This window comes from Leptonotus elevatus, chromosome 20 (assembly GCF_054856555.1).
Source record: "Leptonotus elevatus isolate MCC_2025b chromosome 20, RoL_Lele_1.0, whole genome shotgun sequence".
Lineage (NCBI taxonomy): Eukaryota > Metazoa > Chordata > Actinopteri > Syngnathiformes > Syngnathidae > Leptonotus > Leptonotus elevatus.
The window spans coordinates 7,587,105-7,607,980 of NC_141258.1; the positions used below are offsets into that span (position 1 = coordinate 7,587,105).

General features: G+C 41.5%; 1 protein-coding gene across 2 annotated transcripts in view; it reads right to left on the reverse strand.

Annotated features, from left to right (window-relative positions):
* Positions 1–19,529, reverse strand: part of bahcc1b (BAH domain and coiled-coil containing 1b) — a 62,683-nt gene extending 43,154 nt beyond the window's left edge. For both annotated transcript variants that reach the window (XM_086064480.1, XM_086064479.1), the window contains exons 1-2: positions 19,162–19,529; positions 16,512–16,843 (exon numbers count right to left, since the gene is read on the reverse strand). In XM_086064480.1, the coding sequence (XP_085920606.1) occupies positions 16,512–16,683 (172 nt within the window). In that variant the 5' untranslated portion in view covers positions 16,684–16,843; positions 19,162–19,529. The remainder of the gene's footprint in view (positions 1–16,511; positions 16,844–19,161) is intronic.
* Positions 19,530–20,876: the final 1,347 nt, after the last annotated feature.

Consider the following 20,876-nt stretch of genomic DNA (forward strand, 5'->3'; position numbering starts at 1 on the left):
TTTTTGCAGTAAAGAAAAATCTCTTAACCTTGCTGACAATCTTCACAATTTTGAAGAATGTTAACCACTCTAAAATAAATGTTATGTAGTCTGTATGTCTATGTCGAACAGTCTCTCTGCTTTGTCGGTTACTCAGGAAGCTAGTCGCTAAGCTAACTTGCTACAGACCAGCAATGAACTTAGACTGGCTAGCTAGCATAGCTGATAACGATCCTAGCGGCAGCGGCGCAGCGCTATAAGCGTTTGTTCATCTTGTCTTGTTTTTAGTTTGGTTTTAAGTTTCTTTGCGTTTTTACCACGAAAGCGAAAACCTGGCTGACAAACAATTATTTGAAGAAAAGAAGCTTAAAACCTATCTTAAAAAAAAAAAAAAGATAAGTTGTAGCGCCATAGCGCTAAGACAGTGGTTAGCCAGCAGCGGCCTGTTGCTGGTGCGGCGCAAGTTAGCTTAGCGACTAGGTAGTTCCTGAGTAACTGGGAAAGCAGGGAGACTGTTTAACGTCGGTACTGCATACATAACATTTACTTTAAAATAGTTATAAAGTTTTTCCAATGCGTTTGTAAAATCAAAACCTTTTCAAGTCAACAACCAAAAAAGTTCGATCCTGACACAAGACACGTCTTTATGCTCGTGAATTATTGTCACATTTGCCAGTTGACAAACACACACGCACACACACACACACTACTGAAAGGCTCAGTCAGTCTGTACAGTCCTGGTGCGAGTGTGTGTGTGCGTAAGTGTGTGTGTGTGTGTGTGTGTGTGTGTGTGTGTGTGTGTGTGTGTGTCAGGGGTTCTGACTCTCGTTAGTTTGGCTGCTACGCCTATTGCCGTACACTTGGCAACCTCTCGTCAGCCCGACCCTTTCATAAGCCTCCAACCACCAAGGGCCCTGGCATAGAGCCTTGAGCCAGCGTGTGTGTCTGACTACGTGTGTCTGTGTGTGTGTGTGTGTGTGTGTGTGACTGCGTGCGTGCGTGCGCGTGTGTTTGTATTTAGTGGCAGGAGTCAAGCCAGACCTTTCTGATCTGTTTTGACACCCCAGAATTGCACAAGTGACAGGGCTACTCAAACAAGGCGGTGGCGGAAGCCTCCAAGACTCACACACACACACGCACCGCACACGCGCGCGCGCACGTGCACGCCGGGGGATGCAAACACATTCAGAGTGTCAATAAAGGACTGAACAGTGCTTACAAAGAATATGTTCGGGGGAGCAAAAAGGAGTTCTTTTTGCCCGACGACATCCAGATAGCATTTTCTCCTCCGCTCTATCTTATTATTCATCAACTATTCCTCTTGACTCATTCATGTCGGAGTAAGCGGGGAGAGAGGCGCGCAGGCAAAGCAATGGCGTGTCATCTGGGACGAGCGGCTGCACTGAATCACATTACGGGGGGGAAAGAGAGAGAGAGAGAGAGAGAGAGAGAGAGAGAGAGAGTGGGGGGGGGGGGAAATGAGATGAAAGAGCAACAAATGAGAGATTTCCCTGCGAGGCGCATAAATCAGCAGACTATGAACAGCAGCTCAAAGCCTGACTCCCAGATTGCGGACCAGACTCTCGCCGCACACGCACACGCGCACACAAACTAATGTCTCTCCACACACACACACACACACACACGCTCCCAACTAAGATCCCCGATCTCACGGGTTCGACGTCAAGCTCCTCTCTACAAGACGCATCACCTGCTGGCTGGGAGTGCTTGGTCATTACACAAAGCAAAGAATCAATCATAAAATGGACTAGCAGGCCCCGATTCGATGAACAGAAAAGGTTGTGTTTAAAAAATGCCTTCCCTTGACAAAGGTGACCGACAAAATGCTCCATCAAAATGTGAGTAAGAAGGAAAAAAGTTCCCATTCTTCACCACAGACTTTTGGATGACACACACAACCACCTTTAGCGGGATCGATCCCATATAGAATGCATATCCAAAAAAAAGTCTACACACCCCTGATCAAATGCCAGGTTTTGTAATACAACAAAAATGAGAGTAAAACAAATAATTTCCAAACAAAAAAACTGTTAGTCAGGGAGTTCCGGCAAGAAATTCTAACCACTTTCACCCCTGGCTAAAACCTGTAAAAAAAAAAAAAAAAATTAAAATCTTTTTGAGAGGGCAAGTAAAAATAAATGACCAAAATGCTACACAAGTCAACATGCACACACTCTAATAACTGCAGATGTGGCTGTGTTCAGAATTATCGGATATCAAATTAATCAATAATTATTTTTGATCATCGATTAATCGTTTAGATACCTATTTAATTTTTCAGTTTTTTTTTTCATGAAAGTAGACGGGTTTTTTTTGTGTTGAATCAAAATAAATGGCCTAAAAGTTCAGCTTAAAGCCCATATCCCACTGAGGGGAATTCACGTTGATTCCACGTTAGGGTTCATCAGGGTTTGTTAAAGATTGCAGCATTTCCTAAATGTTCTCAAAACAGTCTTGATGGTTCTCTCAACATTCTTAATGGTCTTTATTGTTCAACATGTTCAAAAAAAGACCATTGAGACTGTTTAGGAAATCGTTAAGACAACGTTTAGGAAATGCTGCGAACAATTTTGAATAGGTTCCAAATTTCCTTGCGACAAGAAAGACCATTAAGACTGTTTAGAAAACATTTAGGAAACACTGCGACCTTGAACGAACACTGACGTGAAATCAACATTTGCAAATGTTCACCCCTTTGTGGGGACTACTGGCTTTAGTTTCATTGGAGAAAATCTCCCAAGCAATGTGGGAAAATATGTTGCGGTCTGATGAGTCCAAGGCTGAACTTTTTTTGGCCAAATTGGTGCCTGAGTTCTCAGTGGTTACACCAGACTCAGTCCACCTCTTAACACTACCACTATCATGTCACAATTATAGAAAGCAATATAAAAAAGCCTGCAACTGCGCCATGTATATCATATTGAGTTGTTCAGCGCAGACCCAATATTTATATTTCACAAAATATTTTTAAAAAAGAAAAAAAAAGAAGAAAAAAAAAAGAAGAAAAAAATAGAAAAATAAATAAATAAATACATCAACATCAATTCATGAAAATCATATTAGAATGTAGATTATAAAGTGGCTTCACTACTGGTGAAAAGGGATGCAGGGGGTATCAAAGAACATCAGGGGAATTTGGAAAGAACGGGTCATACAAGACTGGGTCGGATTGGTATGCACGCACACGCACACACACACATGAATTACAAGCATAAGGTTACAGATATTTTTAGGAATGGCTCGGTAAGAGTCAATAATGCAATTTCATCTGGAGCGCCTGCATGCGTGCGTGCGAGCTTGCTCTGGGAGTTCTGGTCCTTCTCCGGGGTCCAACATGCCTGCGCCACACCCAATCGATGAGATCCGCCCCGGGGAGGTCCAACGGCGAAGCCGTCAGCGAGAGCAGAGCCAGACGGAGCCGAACCGGTCGGAACGCTCGTTCTCGTGAGCGGTTGAGACAAAATCCAAGTTTGACACATTTCAAGTTAATTAGTGCACAATCCCCGTTTAAAGTCATGTCCCCCCTCTGGTGCTCGATTACATCGCTCCTGCGCCTTAACATGTGTTCCTCATTACAATTACAGCTTGAAAAACTTGAAAAAAAGTTGGTGTGAAAATATCGCTCTAATTGCGCCTCACTTTCTTGTGCAAACATTACCGAGGATTATTTTTTTCTTCAAATAAATTTTGCATTTTTCTGTGACATTTTCACACACACACACACACACACACATACAAAATAAAATATGTTGCGGAGTCAGGTGGGGAAAAATTAGAACATATTAAAAGTACAAAAAGTCAGATTTGTGGAAGCGGATTAAAAATAAAAAAATAAATAAAAAGTCTACACACCCCTATTCAAATGGCAGTTTTTTTGTGATTACAAAAATGAACTCATTTTCCCAACATTGGGAGCTCAAGTGGAAAACAAATCTTTTGAAGAGGGGAAGCAAGAAAAATAAAATAAACATATTAAATAAATATTGTTGCACAAATGTGCACACCCTTCTCACAATAGGGATTAGGCAGTGTTCAGAATGAATCAATGGAAATCAGCACACACATGTCACCATTTAAAGTGCCTGCGAATAACCCCAAACACATTTCAGATGTTCTAGTAGGCCTTTCCTGATTTTTCATTTTTATTTTGAAATAATTGGGCTATTTTGTACAAAACGCCTAAAACAAATTGTGTTGTTTTGAGTTATTCATTTGAGCTAACATTTTGGTCTAAATGAATAACCCAAAAAGTTGGCTTAGTTGCTGTTTGACCCAATTTTATACTTGTTTACTTTATTTAAAAAGTAAATAAATATGTTTTTAGAGCGTTCCTTTGCTGATATCTGGGCCAAAGAAGCTTGTTGGACTCACTCTCTTTTTTTATTTAAAAAAAAAAAGGTGTTGTTTTGAGTTATTCATTTGAGCCAACTTTTTGGATGAAATGAATAACCTTAAACCAAAAAGTTGGGTTGGTCCCTTTTTGACCCATATTTGGCTTATTTTTGGCCCAACTGTTTTTTTAGAGTCACGCATCACTGTAGTGTAGTTCTGGTGTCTTTTGGTGATGGACAGTGCTGTTATATGCCACATTTTTTTAATTTGGGAAATTTTGTTAATGTTCATTTATCTATTTTTACAGTATCACAACAATCTGACATTTGAACAGGGGTGTGTAGACTTTTTTTTTAATCCACTGTACATTGTATGGGTAAGGTTTGGGAATTAACAAGAGAAATTGAAGAAAATATGGAATAGTCTTTTTTTATTTTCCACTATTCTGGGGAATATGACAACCAAGGAGATCACCAAACGTTCCCTCAATTGCTTGAAGACGTAATTAATCAACTATCAGTTTTCCAGAAAAACAACAGAAAATTGTGCAACTAATCGATTATTAGACCTCTCCCTAGCACTAGTTCATCCAAAAATTGTCTGAATGGGTTGAAAATGTCTTGGATAGTAGTTGCAGAATTAACTTTCAGAGTAAAATATTTTTTCTAGCCTGCCTAGTGATTTGATTAACAAGGACCTATGTCTCAATACTTTTGTCACAGCAGTGAGGAAGACCCCCCCCCCCCCACATTCAAGCAAGGGGGCAAGTGTGCCAATGCCAGGCAGCATCCACTCTGCTTAAGTGTCCTTGGGCAAGACGTCCTGCCACGTCTGCAAAGGTCAATTACCCAGCGGGGCGGGGGAAAGGGGATCAAATATGCATTATGATTATGACAGAATACTACTTATAAGCCATCCAGGCCACTTCCACCAATCCGACACCCCCAAGTCACAGCGCAATATCACTGAATCAGGATGTGTGTGTTTGCATGCGAGTGTGTGGGTGTGTGTGTGTGTGTGTGTGTGTCTACACACGACTGTGTATGCTTAACCACACCGCTCCGTATCAACCTCCACCATCGTGAGTTGAGGGGTTGCGGTTCCTAGAGAAGCACTTTACTTAAATTAGACTCTCAACGGCTCGACGCGCAGGTGTCAGCCTCAGCATGCGTGCGTACGTGCGTGCGCGTACCGGATATGTGTGTGCGCGCGCGTGTGTGTGTGTGTGTCGGCGTGCGCGAGGAGACTAAACAAGACAGAGGATCGGCAGACAGCGAGCGCAACAAGGGAGCGAGCAGAGGGAGAGGATTGGAGGCTGTGATGAAGAGAGAGAGAGAGAGAGAGAGAGAGCGCGCGAGAGAGAGAGAGAGAGAGCGCGCGAGAGAGAGAGAGAGAGAGAGAGAGAGAGAGAGAGAGAGAGAGAGAGAGAGAGAGAGAGAGAGAGAGAGAGAGAGAGAGAGAGAGAGAGAGAGAGAGAGAGAGAGAGAGAGAGAGAGAGAGAGAGAGAGATGAGATGAGAATAACCTAGTGTGACCTTATTTCTGCGCGGATTTCCCTCTTCTCATATTCCTTCATTTCAGGCTTATTTACACAGGAATCAAAAAGATTATTGGAGAGAGTCGTCCAGATGAAATTAAAGATGAAGTGAAGAATAAGGGAGTAGAGAAAAAAAGACAAATTAATTTCAAATTATAGCAATTTAATAGTAAATCACTGGTTTGAATTCTGAGTGAATTTTAAAAAAAAATATGTCTAGCCATATGTACAAATTATATTCATCCATAATTTATAGACCAATGTTTTTTTTCAAGGCCGATACTGATTGTTTGCTGTGAAATAATCGATATTTGGAGCTGATATGAATTTTGCAGTAAAAATCAACTTAATTATTTAAGGATGATTTATTGAACAGCTTTTCAAATTTGCAACATCTTTTTTTTTCTACCAGGGATGTCCAAACTTTTTCATACAACCAATTATAAAGCAGTTCAATAATTAATGTAATATGTTCACAATTCAGACATTGACACAAAGCAGAAGGCAGCAGAAATTAGTTTCACTTCTAAAAATTAATTAGCCATTATTCACCACAGTGTTATGAAGATAAATTTTCCCATTTTACTAAATTGTATCTTTTTATACCTTGAAAACTCTATAGAATATAAATGTAATTCATTAGTAGTCGTGGTAGTCCCCATCAACTGTACAAATATAGTTTTGAGTATATGCCATGGGCCACTGAAAAATGGTTGGCGGGCCGCAAATGGCCCCCAGACCATAGTTTGGACACCTTGTTTTAGACAATAGACATATTAGTTTTCAAATTCTAAAAAAAATAAAAAATAAAAGTGCAAGAAGCTTCCTAAAGTTTTCTACAATAAATAAAGGTTTACACATTTTTTTATGTTTCACTTAGAATATGTTTTAAGTTGAAGCAAAAGCAAAAAGTGCAGGGAGCGAGACTCGTAGAATGTTAACTGAAAAAACAAATAATAATAATTCTGTGAGGTTTACCCAATTTTAAGATGAACTACTATTGGCTGGCAGTTGTTTTTAAAAGATCAATAAGCAAATAATAATAATAATAACAACAAATATTTTATAGTAATTAAAATACAAATCTTTGGTGATTGCATTTTAAGGCAAAAAATGTAGCTTACAAATATTTCACTTATAATGATACCTTAGCTAACAATAGCAACTTTAGCCACACAGTTAGGCACACTGGAACACTCAAACCACCATGCTGCTTTTACAAAAATACATTAAAAAAAAAATACTGCTCAGTGATGACAAGCAGCATTTAATTGAACAATGCTACATTGTGTTTTGAACATTTCGCAGCACAGCCAAAAAGCAAACTTCCTTCCAAAGTTCCTTTACGCTGCTTTAACAATTCACCGATTCATCACCTTACAGATAAGGAAAAACACAAATTATTTTGAAAAAAAACATGTCAGTACTTTATTTTTTAGTGCCGCCATTTCAAAAACACTTTTTGTCACGTATGCGAATTATAAGTAATGTGCTTCATATATTTCTCCCTATCCATACTGTGATAATGGCCTCTTCTATACACTGCAAGCCATTAAGCCACAACTTCACTTCCTCACTAAGAGTGCCTATTAAACAGATTTAACGTTAGCGTCACAAAATTTCCCAGTTAAAAGAATCATGTAAACTTCCCTCCATTTTAGCGCAGATCAGCAAATCGGATCGGCTGCTTGTGAAATACATTCCCGGCTTGCCACACTTCTTCACTGTGTGACCTTTTTTTTTTTTTTAGAAAAAACAAGCTCAACTTTTAGTTGGCTTAGCAAATAAAGCAAAAATAGTGAAGAGGATAAAAGATGATTTTTATCGAGTAGACCCCCCCCCCCCCAACACATACAGTGAATCATGTGCATATATGGGCAAAATCAGACTCCATATATGCACGCATGCTTCCAAACATTACAAAAGCACAGATCAAAACAACTGCGAGAGAGACAGTGGGCGGTTATTAAAAAGACAAGAAGAAGAAGTAGAGACACTTTAGCGGCAATCAAAGGCGAGAGAGAAAACGAGAGAAAGGCTGCGAGACACATGCACGAGAGAAGAGGAGAGTTTCGCTTTTAATCAGCCCCGATCCGAAATTTAGACAGGCACACGTAGAGGCACGAGAAACCCCGGCGGGATTAGGACCTCGGCTATGTGTGTGCGTGAATGTGTGTGTGTGTCCCGCGAGACTGATTAGCCATGAATGACTGATGACGGATCTTTGTTGTTGTTGATCTTTTTTTTTTTTTCTTCTCCTAGCTCTCTCTACTTGTTTTTTTTTCCCCTCACTAGCAAGAGCATGGGAGGGGACACACACACACACACACCCACACACACACACACACACACACAGACACAAATACACACATGCACACTCACACACACCATGTATATTCAACAAAGGCTCCTGAATATACTTAATGCTTTCATGTGTGTCACTGTGTAACGATCCATGCTGTTCCACACAGCTGCTTCTCTCTATTTCAGACTCCCCAACACTGATACACACACGCACACACGCGCACACACATCGCCACGTATTACCTATTTAATATCTACCTGTCTGTCACACCAATCTGTTCCGTCTGCACGACAGTGAAGAAACCTCCAGCATCGGGGAGGCTTTTTTAATCCTCACCTCCAGATGAACCTCCATCCACCCCCCACCCCACCCCCCCTCCATCCATCTGAGCCACTGACAGCAAAACAAACTGGACATAGACCCGCCTGAATGGAAGCCATTATAATATGAATGGGGCAAACAGCTGAAATGAATGAAGGAGAGAAGCGGAACACAAGAAAAGCATCAAACGAGGCCACTCCAGTGTCCGTGAGTCAGGCCCTAAACGTGACCCCGAGACGGATAAAAAGCCGGCGAGTCTCAGGTGTCGTCCGGTTGAGATAAGGTGATGGCTTTGTGCTGTGAGTGTGTGTGTGTGTGTGCTTTTCAAGACGGAGGTGCGTGAGGCGAGGAGGCGGTGACATCATAGCTCAATGTGCGCTCGCTCTCCCCCGCGTAAAGTAATGTCGTCTCTCGGTCACATAGCATAAGCAGGCGGATTGCCTTGACCCCTGTGACAAAGACAAGAGCCCATAAAATGGCAGTGACTGCAAACACACACACGCACGCACGCACGCACGCACGCACACACTCACATCTTTCCACTGATTGCGGCACTTTCATATCAGAAAGAGCAGCCACATAAAAAGACAAAACATTTTGTATTGCATCCTGAACTCATAACGCAATGTAGGTAATCGGGTGTCATCCGGGAAGTGTTAAAAAAATATTGCTTTAAAAAATAGGCATATCTAACACTGTGTTAATTTATTGCACTTTGGTGTCTGTGGAAAAAGATTTAACAACATAAATACATACATTGTTATACGTTACCACAAGACATCAAAATGCTGACAGACGGCTGAAATTAAAACAGGCTTGTGATGATGTATTTTAAAATACTATTGTGAGCATGAACGGTGTTTTAACATATCGCTGGACTATCAACTATGGTTTGACTATTGGGTCAAAATAATCCAAAATGGGTCAAAAAAGGGACCAACCCACCATGTTTGGGTTATTCGATCAACCCAAAAAGTTGGGTCAAACAGATAACCCACAAATCGGGTTGCTTTGTGGTTTATACATTTAATTTTACCCAACGTTTTGGGTTAAATAACAGAAAAAGTTGGGTCGGTTCATTTTTTTACTAAATTCATTTGGGTAATTCAATTGACCCCAAAATTTGGGTCAAAAGACTAACCCATAAAACAACCCAACAAATAAGGTTGTTTCATTTAATTTGACTCAATGTTTTGGGTTTAATAATTCAAAAAGTTGGGTCGGTTCATTTTTTGCTAAATTCAGTTGGGTTATTCAATTAACCCCAAAGGTTGGGTCAAATGAATAACCCACAAACACAAAAAAAACAAAGTGGGTTGCTTTGTGGTTTATTAATTTAATTTGACCCAATGTTTTGGGTTAAATAACTCAAAAAGATGGGTTGGTTCATTTTTTATTCTTGCTAAATTCAGTTGGGTTATTCAATTAACCCTAAATGTTGTGTCAAACAACTAACCCACAAAACAACCCAACAAATGGTGTTGTTTTATTTAATTTGACCCAACGTTTTGGATTAAATAACTCAAAAAGTTGGGTTGGTTAATTTTTAACCAAATTCAATCTGGTTATTCAATTAACCCAAACAGTTGTGTCAAACAAATAACCCACAATACAACCCACAAAAAAATTTGATTTCTTTGTGAATTATTAATTTAATTTGCTTAATTTAACTCAAAAGGGTCAATCCATTTTTTTTAACCAAAACATTTTTAGAGTGTATTTCTAATGACTAAAGCACAGCTACTGATGGTAACAAAAAATCTTTTATAATCATAAAAAAATATATATATATTTTTTATAACTTCCTGTACATTTTACAACACCTGTCATGTTGGACTGATTTGTCCATCCACCCAGAAGGAAAATGTTAAGTTTTCAATAAATCCCTGCTCCACTTCTTGCCAAAGTCATTTGATGGTGGTCTCCAACACCAAACTCATCCAAACATGCCACTAATGGACTTCGCTTTGCGCACTCGGGAGTAATCAATTGTAACCAAAGAACGCAAACTGCTCCCACATAATTGTCAAATAAGCTCAAATAAACAATTTCAAATATGTATTTAATTGCATCATTTTGGTGCACTTTGTTTCATTCCACCAGTGGCCAAGTGAAGTCCAGCACTGAAAATATACCAACGAGAAGTGAGAGAGAAAGAGAAAAAAAAAAAAACGAGGCAATGTAGAAAAGCAGAGGAAGTGATTTGAAATCGGAGGAGAGCTGAAAGAAGCCGTTTTGCTTCCAAAGCGGAGGAGACGACGGGGCATGATGTGTGTGGGGTTAGATGGAGATGAGCCAGATGCAAGAGGTGGAGGGGGTTGGGGGGGTGGGGCTGGGCTCAATTGAGAAAAAAATAGAGTGACAGCGGAGTGCAGCGTGGGGAGGAGGCGAAGCAGGAAGAGGAGGGAGGCCTGAGGACCACTCGAAATAGAGAGGAGCAAACGCGGAGCGAAGGGGAAGCGAAAGAGGAAAGCAGAAGGAGAGGAAGAGGAGGAGGAAGGGCAAGCATGTGGTGGAAGAGGAACGGGGCGGAGGGGAGGTCTAGCCTAGCGAGAGAAGTGGGGAAAAAAAAGGGGGGAAAAGGAGCACATGGACAGAGAGAGTCTGGCACTTTCCATTCACATGCCAAATCATCAGATGGCGGCGTGCGTTCACAGCCCCGAGATGTTGAAACCGAGCGGGCCCGACTGCCTTCATATCACCACCACAGACAATAAGCAGCTGTTCACATGTTGGATGAGAGTTGGAGGCCGGACAAAAGTCTTTCTGTCCTCCAAGCAAACGTGCCTGGGAACAAACATGCTCTTCACTCAAGACTTGGACATCAAAAAGGCTTTCACTCAATACCGAATTATATTTCAGTGGCCTTTCATTCATGTGACCCTTCGGGGGGCTGACGGTTCTGTTGGTGGCGGTTATTACCCCGCTCATCTTGATTTGATGCAGATAAGTGGCACATTATGGGACGTGATTTATGGCGAAACTCATGCTTAATTATTCTTGCTTTGTGTAAATGAATTTGGAAGACACAGTGGACCTCTGTTAATCCTTGGGGAGATATATTGATTGTGTATAGTTGTATCCATCCCGTACGCTTCAAACGCAACTTATAAAATACACTTCAACGAGCACACGGCTCTCCATATTCAAGATGTCACGCCCAGTTAAACTTTACCTTAAAAACTGACAACAACAAAAACCAAGAGACTTCATATTTTATCTAACAAAGGTCTTCAATCTGGATACTAATTATGTTCAGCAATGTGGTGCCCAAGGGTTCCAGGTAGCCCCTAAGGACCACATAACTAGCCAGCAAGCATGTTCTAAAAATAGCTCAAAAGTGAGATGGGTCAAATTTGTCTTTAAATTTTTTTGGGGTGGGGGGGGGGGGTGCATTTATCTATAAGATGCATTTTTTTTTTATCATACTTGCATTTGTGTAACTTTAGAAATGACAGTATCGAAATGCAAACTTTGGAAGGTCAAAGGTCAGCATGACAAAACCATAGCAACAAGTTAGATTTGAGAAAATCAAATTGGTGGCTTTAATTAGTACACAAGAAGTAGCTCTCAATTTTAAAAAGGTCAGTGACCCCTGGCATGGCTAATATGTTAATTATAAACCTTCATACAATTTATACTTTACACAAACAGAGCAGCAACGCATACAAATGGTCAGAATTCAAACAAAATCCAAACAAAATGATTTCTTAAAAATAACGGCTGAACAATTTTGAAAAAAAGTATTTAAATGTGACTTTTTATTTCCTCATTCTTGAGATTGCAAAAAAAAATTATTATTTAATCAGATTTATTAAATAATTGTTTGTGTTTAGATGAAGCATATGAATCATTAATCAATATTAAAGACAGTTCCTTTTAATTACTTCAATTAGAGTTGCAGCTTTTGGAATTTAAAAACTGCCTCCTACTACATTGCGACACTGATCTGAATTCAATCAATGAATAAAAAAAAATCACCATATAGCGGCGAATAATATGTGAAAATAGAGAGCACACAATAGATAAAGCCAAGCAATTATAATTTGAATAAGCAGCAGATTGTACACCTCCATATACTCATCTCCCGCCGCGACACTCCACAAAGTTTTTGTTGAAATTGGTTAAGAAGCTTACGCATAATCCCGCTAACTAACAAACAAATATGTACAGTATGTTTGAACAGAAGTGAGTTGACAGTTTGCCGCATCCAATGGCGGCTCAGCTGGCTGCAGCCTCCACCAGCTGTCCCCTCCCCACGGGGGGTCGTCTTGCGCGCCGCACCCGGAAAGTGCCCCCCGCGCCCCGGGCACAGTCGAGACCAGCCCGGTCTGTCTGAGACGCTCATCCGTTGCTGACTCATCTCACATATACACACCTCTCTCTCTCTCTCTATCTCTCTCTCCTGCTCTCTCACTTTCACTTCCTGTCACTCTTGAGAGGCGGCGGAGACGCCAGCCCGGGGAGACGGGGATGGCGGCCAGTGGGTGCCGTCGGGCGATTGTAATCCGACTGGATTACCAACCAGGTGGAAACATTCAGCCGCCTTACTCAGTATTCTCATTCATTTTTTTCCAGCTTTCCTGTCTCTGTGTGTGTTTTAATACACTACGAGTGCACACACACTAAAATTGGATCAAATTGACCCCAAATTTGGGCAATTCAACTAAATACTTTACATTGAGCTGTTGTGAAAATTGGCTTTCCAGCATTTCATAACAAATAAATAGTTTACAGAACTCATAGTCCCTTGCATTAGCTTCTCTATAGTGTTTCACAACATAATTACAAACGTTTGGGTTGTTTTACAAAACAACCTAATATTTTTGTTCAAAACAAAACAAACAAAAAAAAAAGTTTTTGTATAAACACCCCAAAATTGGGTCAAATTGACCCAAAATTGGACCGACCCACTAGCTTGGGTCAATTTAACCCAACTTTAGGGTGTTTTGTACATTAACCCAATTTGTTTAATGCAAAAGTTAGATTTTTAACCCACCCACCCCTGCCCCCAATTAAAAAAAAAATTAACCCCAACAATTTGTGTTTTTTTGGACACAACTCGCTAACTTGGGTCAATTTGTTCTGAAACGTTAACTATTTTGTTAAATTGCCAAAATTAAAATGATGTTCTATACCACTTTTTACTCAATTTTACAAATTGCATTTAATTATAATAATTATTATATATAATATTTAATACCTGATGGTAAAAAAAACTTGGTATCGGGCCCTGTCAGGAGCACCGATGTCTTGAAATAAGTCCGGTATTGGCCCGCTACCGATACCTGCATCGGTACTTGCCCATCCCTAATTTTTCACTGTGTATGTGTCAGTAAGAGGATAAAGGCGTCTGTCTCATTTGCGCTGCCTTGACAATCAAAGCTGAGAAAACATCTCCCAATGAGCCATCAAGCTCAACACCAACGGACGCTTCCATTCGCCGAGGAGGAGCGATGAATTGAAGCACGTTTCAAACATGACCGAGCACGAGGAGACTGCGGAGGAGCGAAGGTGTGCGTCGGAGGGAAGGGGGGAGGGCAACAGAGGGAAGAATGAGAGAGGGGGGAAAAAAATGAGAGAGGTGATAGAGAGGTTATCTGCTCCTACAGAAACATTGCGATTATGGTTTATTACTTTTTCAAAGCGCGCACGCGGCTTCGGATGTGCGTCTGTGTGTGCAGCTGCAACAAAAAGCTTTTCTTTGTATGTGTGTGCGTGCGTGTGTGTGTGTGTGTGTGACTTAGTAGGTCACACACGCACACTCTCCCACACATACGCGGCGGTCATGTAAACAAAACTGCTGTCTGGGAAGTAACACACCTGTTCAATGACAAGGGGTGCCACGCCCTCCATAATACTGCACACCTGTGCTACTGCAGGCTAAACCTTCACACACACGTACGCACACACAATTGCACAGCCCCGGCCCAGGGCTAACCACACAGAAAAGGGAAGAAAGAAACTGGTAGAACAGCACAGGCAGAAAAAAATGAGGGGGCAGCAAGGCAGACAGAGACAAAGGCTTTCTTCACTTCGCTACTATCAGTAATCAGAACGCCTGTGTAATATCATTATGGGGTTTTATCAAATTGTGGGGTGGGGGGGGGGGGTGGGGGTCTCGGGCGTTGGTATGCGACCATCATTCCATCACCTTGTCAAGCGTGTCGATATTCAAGCAGACACCATGCTGATCTAAATAAGAGGCTTCAGAAGAATTGATGGATTGCATGCTTTTCCAGGGGGTGGGATCCTTTTTTTTTTCTCTCTCCATACACTCAATTAGATGCTTTTCGAAAAAAGGGAGAATATGGTTGGAATTGTGCGTATGCTTTCCACACACTGACTGCCCTTCCTCCTCCTGTCCCAGTACGGCCAACTCCAAATCATATCTACCCCCCTTAGATGAGGCCTGGAGCCAGCCTTGCCAAATCTCCAGGGGGGGGGGGGGGGGGGCAGGCACACCTTAAAAAAAAAAACTCACCTTCAAGCAAATACGCACATATAGCAACCCCCATCGTCAAAACAGCAATCCTCTATGCCCGTCATGTCAGTCAAAAGCCCATCAGAGACATGCATGGAGAGTCTGGATATCTGCGAGCTCAATACAGTGTCATGCACCTTGAGACCCAGCGAGAGGCCCCCTTGAATATATTTCAATAGCATTATCACTCGGCATTACTATGCTTTCTCCCCCTTCGACATTACAGAATCAGCTTTAAATTGGACCATAATGCATGTGAGCGAGCGGCGCTATCAGTCTTTGTGCAGAATAATCTGGTTAAGGCGTTATGCAGGTTAGAAGTGTGTTACTTTAAACAAGACCATTTTACATGTCTAAACTCTTTGTTGGGATTTTTTTTGGGGGGGGGGGGGCATTTGAAACAGGGTACATTTGAAGAATACATTTCATACTTTATGAAATTACACAATACAATGAATGATGATTATTAAACAAAATCTATAATTGCATATTCACACCACAAAGTATGTGTGTCTTACATAAGAGCAATACATAATTCAGAAACTATATTTAATTCATCGCACATTAAAATTAAACGGATGTGTTCAGAAATCGAAAGTACATTATTTTTACAGTAAAACGTGCCACTGCTGGAAACATGTTTTGACAAATACAGGAGGTCAGATAGATAGATAGATAGATAGATAGATAGATAGATAGATAGATAGATAGATAGATAGATAGTATCTTTCCAACTAATGAATATGCAAATAAGATGAGCTAAGTGGGTCCTATACATCAGATCCATAGGACTGAGTGTCTTGGTCCATTTAAAGAATCCGCTGCATTTGCAAACGTTAATTAATGAGCTCTCTCATCAGACACGTTCACGTGCATCCAGTTAATCGCAGCATTTAAACTCTGATATGATTTTAAGTCTGTTTTTTCCCCCCCACCAGTTCTCCACATATGCGCCCACAGGAGGTACCTCCCCACCCCCCACCCGCCACCCCCCATCGAGACAGGATACCAAAGCTACTTGTTAAATCTAATGCATGCACTGTCAACCCATTCGCACCCCGTCACGTCGCCGCTCAATATAGAAACCGGATTTTCTGGTATTACCCGCACCTCCATTAGGCAGAGCACCCCTCCAAGCATAGCAGCAGCACCCCCACTTGCTTCGACCGGCACTTTGTTAGGACCTTGCGTTTGCCCAACAGAACCGAACCAAAAAGCCTCATATGAGCTCCTCGTGCACTGGGACGGCCACGGTTAATAGCCTTAATTTATTGTTTAATGGGAGGTGTAAGCAGTGGAATTACCCAATCTTCATTAATTACATCGAAATGACAATGATGAGTACTTTGCTAATTGACGAATCATATAAATGTATGACAAGATTATGCCAGTGGAAACCATTTTTTTTTTAATCCACGTGAGAAATGGGTGTTTTGGATATATTATTAATTAAAAGGTGCATTAGAAATAGTCGTGTTTTTTTTAAATGCATGCATGCACATTGAGGAGAAAACAATTGCATGCACAACCGACCTGAGTGCGGAGCCATGGAGAGATGGGATGAGTAGTACTTCCCCGCCTGGAAGTGCGCCGGGTGCTGCACGGAGCTGTGGCCGCCCGGCGCCATCCGAGACGCGGCGCTGTGCACCAGCGCGCTCCGCTCCGTCAGGAGGTGGTGCGGAGGAGCGAAATCACGGCTTTCCATCCGGCCGAGAAGCGATAAATCCCAAATCCCGAGTAAAATCCGGAGGCACCGAGGGTCTCAGACGCCCAGATGCAAATAATCCCCTTTATGAACTTCGGGATCCGCTCGCGTTGAGCGGAGTTTTGGCTTGGCAGGGTGGAAAGTGAGTCCCCGTCATCTCCTGTACAAAAAGGAGAAGGCAGGAGACACGTCAAAGCTCTGACAATAATGAGTCAAGCTGGGATGGAGCCATGCAGAAAAGACTCGACTGACATACAGTCGCTTCTCATGTTCGCGCTATAAACAAAATAAAATGTACACCCAAAAAAAAAATAACAAGCAAACAAAAAAGCACATGAGCTGATGTCCTGTAAGAAACATTGCCCCCCCCCCCCTCCCCCCCCAAGCATGCAAAGTCTATTTTGGCCCCCTCCCTTTTATAGTACCACTATAAGCTTCCTGCATCCATCCATCATGTAAATAACGCCCAACCTTCTTTCTCTTTGATTGTTCAGAAATGGAAAAAATATATTGAAAATCGCGCAGAAGCCGTTTTGGTCCTAAATGATGACCATTTTTTTTTGTGTGCAAACTGCACCACGTCACTTTGTTTACACTGATTAAACTGCACAAAATCTATGACTTATCCCCCCCCCCCCCCCCCCCATTCCACTTATTTTCTGCCTTTTGTGCTTGTTTCTTGTCTGGCAACATCAATGAAAGCACATTTCCATCAACGTGTGGCAAATGCCATGTGTGTGCAGCAACAGCAACAGCAGCAGCAGCAGCAGCAGCAGCACACACGAAAGCAAGCAGTGTAATCACAAATCAAATCACCTTTATGCCTCGCTGCGATGGCGAGCGCGGCAATAAACAGTGAAATAGTAGGAAATCATCGACTTTATATGTATGCCTTATAGCCCGGGTCATTTACTTAAATAGGGCTCCCTGTGACGCTCGGATGGGGAGTCATCTATTGGGCCTTTCAGTGGTCATCTACAGCTGTTGATAGAACCTCCTAGGAACCGAGGGACAAAGAAAACTAAAATTTTTCTTCGCTGGATCAAATGTTTTTATGCTAAAGATGATAATAAGCATGCGCAGTGCAACTTTTTTAGATCAAGTGGGCACTTTTTTTTTAAAGTTGCGTCGCTGTCAACGATAAAGTGCCAAAAGTCAGACCTTGAGTGGTACACATTTGAAATATTCAAGTAGAAGCACATTTGAATTGTTTACTGATTTTTTATTTTATTTTTGCATGACGACGTGAGCGCACAACAGGAGAGCAAAATGGACTCTCGGCTGTTCCTGCGTGGGTTCGACACAATGGGATTTCTCCGCGGGACAGCGATCATAAACATCTCTGGCTCTGACATCGCTCTATACATTTTTGCAGCTTTTTTTTCTTTCCTCCCGAGCCGTAAACACACGTCTTCGTGTTTACGTTACACGTAAACAGAGAGCCACTCGGGCTACATTTTAACAAGCTGAATCTATGTGTCGTGTTATTGCACGGCCACGCAAACACAACGATCGAGAAGAGTCAAAGAAAATGACCATTTGGAAGCAAGGTAGTGTACGTGTGTGTGTGTGTGTGTGTGTGTGTGTGCGTGTGTGTCGGGAAGACTCAACAGTACTGCCACGGACTTCACAGTCCACACACACACACACACACACACACACACACACATGCCTCCCCGTCACACACACACTTTCGCTATTCCACTATATTGTCTGATAAATACATAAATTACAACAAAAGTTTACATGCGACAAGATAAGTAAATGTGACAAAAAAAATCGAGCACGTTCACCACATGTACAAAAGGGCAATACCAAAATATCCACAATCTACTGAACCTTTGGACAAAAACGGCAGAAAATGCATTAAATTGCCAAGTGACCGGGGTTAAAATGTAAACCCATTACTACCAACAATTCGGCAGTAAAGTCAAGTCACAAGGCATAACCGCGACACTAAATTCAGGACGTTCGAAGGGGGCCGGCTAAACGAGAGACACAAGCCCAGCCGAGGTGAAGGAAGCCCGGCGTCAGCACAGCCTTCGCATACGGGGAGGAAGGAGCTACTGGGGGTTATTTATCTTGGACTGAGACTCTTTTTTTGGGTGGGGGCAAAACATAAACATACTAACACACAAAATGTTCTGTAAAATTTCTAATAAATATTGTTTTAATTAATTGAAGCAATGAATTAAAGACAGAAAACTATAAAGTGAAAAAGTGGCACATCAGGAGAAATCTGTAATACTGAACATTGTTTTTTAAATTTTTATAACCACATTGAAAACAATATTAAGGTCAACAAGTTTCATCTACAACTAAATATTGTGCTTAATACTTTAAAAAATATATATCCATAGTCTGATTTTTAAAAGCGCTGCATTTAAACGCATCAATTCATGCGAGCCAGCAAAGAGTCACATTTTAGTGATGATGAAAAAAATGAAAGAAATAAAAACACACATTTTGCTTACTTACTGGTAAGTTATATCCCTTGTATGGCGAGTGTTGGCTGAACAAAAAAAAAGGAAGAGTATCACAGACGAAGCCCCAAAATTGATGCAAAGTGAAAATCCCCGAGTCGCCGAGATGAAACATGTGGGATTGATTACATCCTATATGCTGCCGCCGCCGCCGCCGCTGCTGCTGCTGCTGCACTCTGTGCTGTGCACTCACTGGAGGTATGGCACAGACGCGCCGTAGAAGTTCGGGCTTGTAGTGAATCGAGACTCGTTCATGCAGCCGGGGACTCAGACACGCCGGGAGGTGGAGGAGGAGGAGGAGGAGGAGGAGGAGGGATGGTGGATGGTGGGTGGTGGTGGGAAGTCTGTGTGCGGGGAGGGTGAACGCGCGCGCCTACTGGTTTGAGGACGACAATGTGAAAGCGTGCCCGTGAGGCACCCCCACCCCACCACCACCACCACCACCTCCTCCGCACCCCCTTTCCTCCTCCATCCGCCCTTACCCCACCCTAGGTTTCTCTACACACACACATACAAACACACCCCATCCCCTCCCAGTCGTCGGTAAACACGCGTCGCCATTGGCTGCCCATCCGAACCAATGAGGGAGTGGCTCGAATCGAGGAGGGAAATGGCTCAAGGTTTGATTTGAAGCACTTCTGCCAGCACTGCATCGCCAAAACCACGGCGAGGCCTGCTCAATTTTCAACTATTTACACTTACTCTGTTCTAATATTGCATGTTCCTCTATTGTGTTTTAGCTACCTCTACGTTTACTACATAATGTAGAGTGGGTGTCAAACCCGAGGCTCGAGGGCCAGATGTGGCCCATAAAAGCAAATCAAATGTTCATGTTTCTTGCTAATTAGTTTTTTTTCTTCTTAGCAGAGCATCATGGGTAGTTAAAACAATTGATCAGTTTAACCAATTTTGTCTTTTCAGACAAAAGTTGTACAGTATGAAAACAATTGCTTTTGCTGTTACATGATTTTTTTTTGGGGGGGGGGGTCATTATTATTAAATTCAGAAATACAACGTGGGCCATAATGAAAATGAGTTTCTCACCAAATGAAGATCTAGCGCAGTGATTACCAACCCTTAGGTCAGCTGAGGTAAATTAGCCAATTCCACTCATGCATTTCCTTACATTTTATTTTCAAATGAAAATAAATAAACACACAGCATACTACTATATCATGATTATGTTAACACTGCCAAACGTGAAAATGGTGTACTGTATCATAGCTTCAAGTTATATTGTATTCTTGGTTTGAAAAGTATTTATTTATTACAAATACGATCTATGCAGTGATTCAATTAAAAGCTCTTACGCATGCACTCATTTTTTTTTTACCATGATCTTGACTGAGAATCTTAACAGATTAACCGTGCATATCTACTGCCTATCATTTCATTTATGCATGACATTTAAAGATTTTTATCATTTATATTTACTTTGTGCTGTATTTGTATATAAAATGCACAACCTAATGGAATCCAATACAAGCTTTTATTATGATAATATAGCATATAGCTCTAATTTTCTATGATTGTATATTGTATAAAATTCAATAAAATAAAATAAAGTCCAGTAAAAAAATTCATTTGCAATGAAATGATCAACTTATTCTCTGTGTTTAAAATAATGCCGTTTTTGATTAGTTTATCAATACTGTCTGTTGATCATTGTCGTTCATGTTTCCAGTTATAGCTTCACACTGAGATGTAAAG